Source organism: Galeopterus variegatus, unplaced genomic scaffold (assembly GCF_000696425.1).
Source record: "Galeopterus variegatus unplaced genomic scaffold, G_variegatus-3.0.2 Scaffold129, whole genome shotgun sequence".
NCBI classification, from domain to species: domain Eukaryota; kingdom Metazoa; phylum Chordata; class Mammalia; order Dermoptera; family Cynocephalidae; genus Galeopterus; species Galeopterus variegatus.
Window position 1 is genome coordinate 208,631 of NW_007726240.1, and position 2,449 is coordinate 211,079.

Sequence of the window (2,449 nt, forward strand, 5' to 3'; positions counted from 1 at the left end):
AAGTGTGTCGCGTGCGAGAGGCCGGCGCCCCGGCTCCCCTCGGAGCTTCCGAGAGCGGCACGCGCCGTAATTCCCTCTCCGGAGCCTTCCAGATTTCCACGACAATGACATCACTCGGCGCCGCCGGCCCGATGACAGCTGGGGGGTTTTCCTGGGCGCGCGGCGGGCCGGGGCGGAGGCGCAGGAGCTCTCCGGGTGCAGCAAGAGGCGGAGGCGCGGGCTCGGGGAGAGGCGCCCCCAGCAGGCGGAGGCGGACGGGCCGGCCGGGGGCGGGCAGGGGCGGGGCGCGCAGCCCCTCCGGCCGTCATTGGCCGCTGGCGGGCGCACGTCACCCAGGCTGGTGCTCTCCTCCAGACCCTGTGGAATCGGAGCCGAGGACGAGCCGAAAATGCAGATTTAGCATCAAGCACAGATACACGCTCGCTCCTTCTCTCCGATACACACAGCTCCCCACATTCGCACCCCTGCCAGCAAGCCAGGCCGCCCGACTGCACGGATTGCCCGCCAGCCAGAGGCTGGCGGAGAACACACGCTGATCTGCTGCTTTGCAAGCCCTTATTCGGTCTCTTTCTCTATACAAAGATTGGCTGGGGGGAAATAAACTGTATCTATTTATTGAAATTTGCACCTTTCCTCCGGACCCCTGCTCCGCCAGCCTGCGCGCCTCCTAGCACCACTTTTCGCTCCCGAGGAAGGATGAAGGGTGTTTGTGTTTCCCAGTGGAAGGCGGCCGCCTTGCTCCTCTTCTGTGTCACGGTTTTTGCATCTGCCGAGAGACCGGTCTTCACGAATCATTTTCTTGTGGAGTTGCAGAAAGGGGGAGAGGAAGAAGCTCGCCAGGTTGCAGCAGAACACGGCTTCGGAGTCCGAAAGGTGAGACCTCTCATGCATTTCGCATGCTGTTTCAAAAGGGGAGGGGGTGGGCAGCCTGCGCAATCTCGTTGCAGATTTGCAAGTTTTATCTTCCTCATGCGATGCAGATATTCTGCCATCGGCTCTTTAACACGACATTGCCTCCGGTGATCTTTCACGGGTTATGTAATTAAAACGTCCTTCATCTGTATCAGTAAGGTCATCAAAATAATTTATTGCTCTTTGACTTGGTGGCAAAAATTGGATAACACCTTTCAAAGGATGCCGTGCTCCCGGGCTGCTGTCCGAGGTACCAAGTTATCGAGGCTGCCTGGGATTGGAGGGACGAAGCCCTGAACAGCTGGGCTTGGCTTAGGCTGCTTTGCTAGGACGTCTCCCCACCCCCACCCCCCAGAGAAAGAATAGTTTCCGACCAACAGGGCTCGAAGCTGTCCACATTGCAGTCCACTTCGGTGCTTCTCCGACCCGCGCCGAGAGGTCGTCCCTTGCAATGACTTCGGTCCCTGTGCTTTTCCAGGGACAACAGCTTTCAGACTCTAGGAGACTTGGAGACCTAAACTGGTCTCTCTATCCAAACTCGGGGCGGAACTTTCGCGCCCTCGCCCCTGCCCACGACCGCCCACCCCCGGAGTTCTAGATTCCAGGCTGAAGGAACCCGAAAGAGACTCTGAGGGAGGTTCCCTACGGAGAAGTCGGGGTGTCCTCTCCTGATATGTGGGAGGCCAGCCTGGCTTACCCAGAGAGCGCAGGGATCCCCATTCGAAGAAGTTGTCGGAGTTCAGCTGTTTGGGCAGCTTTAGGAGGCTGCCAGCCTCGGACGCCTGGAGACTCCTATAGAGACTCCAAGGTACCCATCCCGGGAGGGCAGGGAGAGGAAAGCGCTGGGTGGGGCCGAGGCTGACCAGCTCGCTTCTCCTGCGAATTATCTGTGTCAGCGATCTCAAGCGTCCTCAGGGGACCTGAAGCGGGGTGCAGTGGAGTGAAGGTGCGGGAGAAGTGGGGTGGAGGGGAACCAAGACCGAGGGATGCAGCTTGGCTCCCAGAGCTGGGTGGAGGCCAGTGAGGTTTCAGGCCCCATCGCGTCCCTCCCGGTGCCAGGAGGAGAGAAGCGTGAGATGAGCGGTGGGTGCTTTGGGCTGTTGATTTTTGCCTTGAAGAGCCGTGCGGACTGGGGCACCTCTGTCGCTTCTGTCCCGACTTCCCACGTCTGCTGCCTCTCTCCCAGCCACCGGAAGGGCTCGGTTAGATGCGGCGGGCTCTCCCGCCTGCAAAGGGCGTGGGCAGCAGCCGCGATTTCGATCCCAGGTAGATTTGTCAGCGAGTTTGACTGAGGTCTGGGAGGAGGCGCCCGGTCCGCTGGTGGCTCGCGGGCGGGTCTTGCAGAAAGGAACTTGTTGCTCCCGGGAAGCGTGGGTGCAGCAGCGGAGAGAAGGCGCCAGCTGAGGGAGCAGCCGCCCTAGCTCGGGCCCAGGGCCTGGGGGCTATTTCAAGAGCGACACCCAACACAGTAAACAAGCAGATCCTTCTTCCCCCCCCCCCCCCCCCCCCCTTCTTTTCTTGTTTTTTTTTTTTTTTT

The 2,449-nt window shown here is 60.2% G+C and overlaps 1 protein-coding gene across 1 annotated transcript in view; it reads left to right on the forward strand.

Moving 5' to 3' along the window:
- The first annotated feature begins 342 nt into the window (after positions 1-342).
- The window catches only part of PCSK2 (proprotein convertase subtilisin/kexin type 2), a 287,440-nt gene continuing 285,333 nt past the window's right edge, over positions 343-2,449 (forward strand). Inside the window, exon 1 of the mRNA XM_008588485.1 lies at positions 343-873. Coding sequence (XP_008586707.1) covers positions 697-873 — 177 coding nt within the window. The 5' untranslated portion in view covers positions 343-696. The remainder of the gene's footprint in view (positions 874-2,449) is intronic.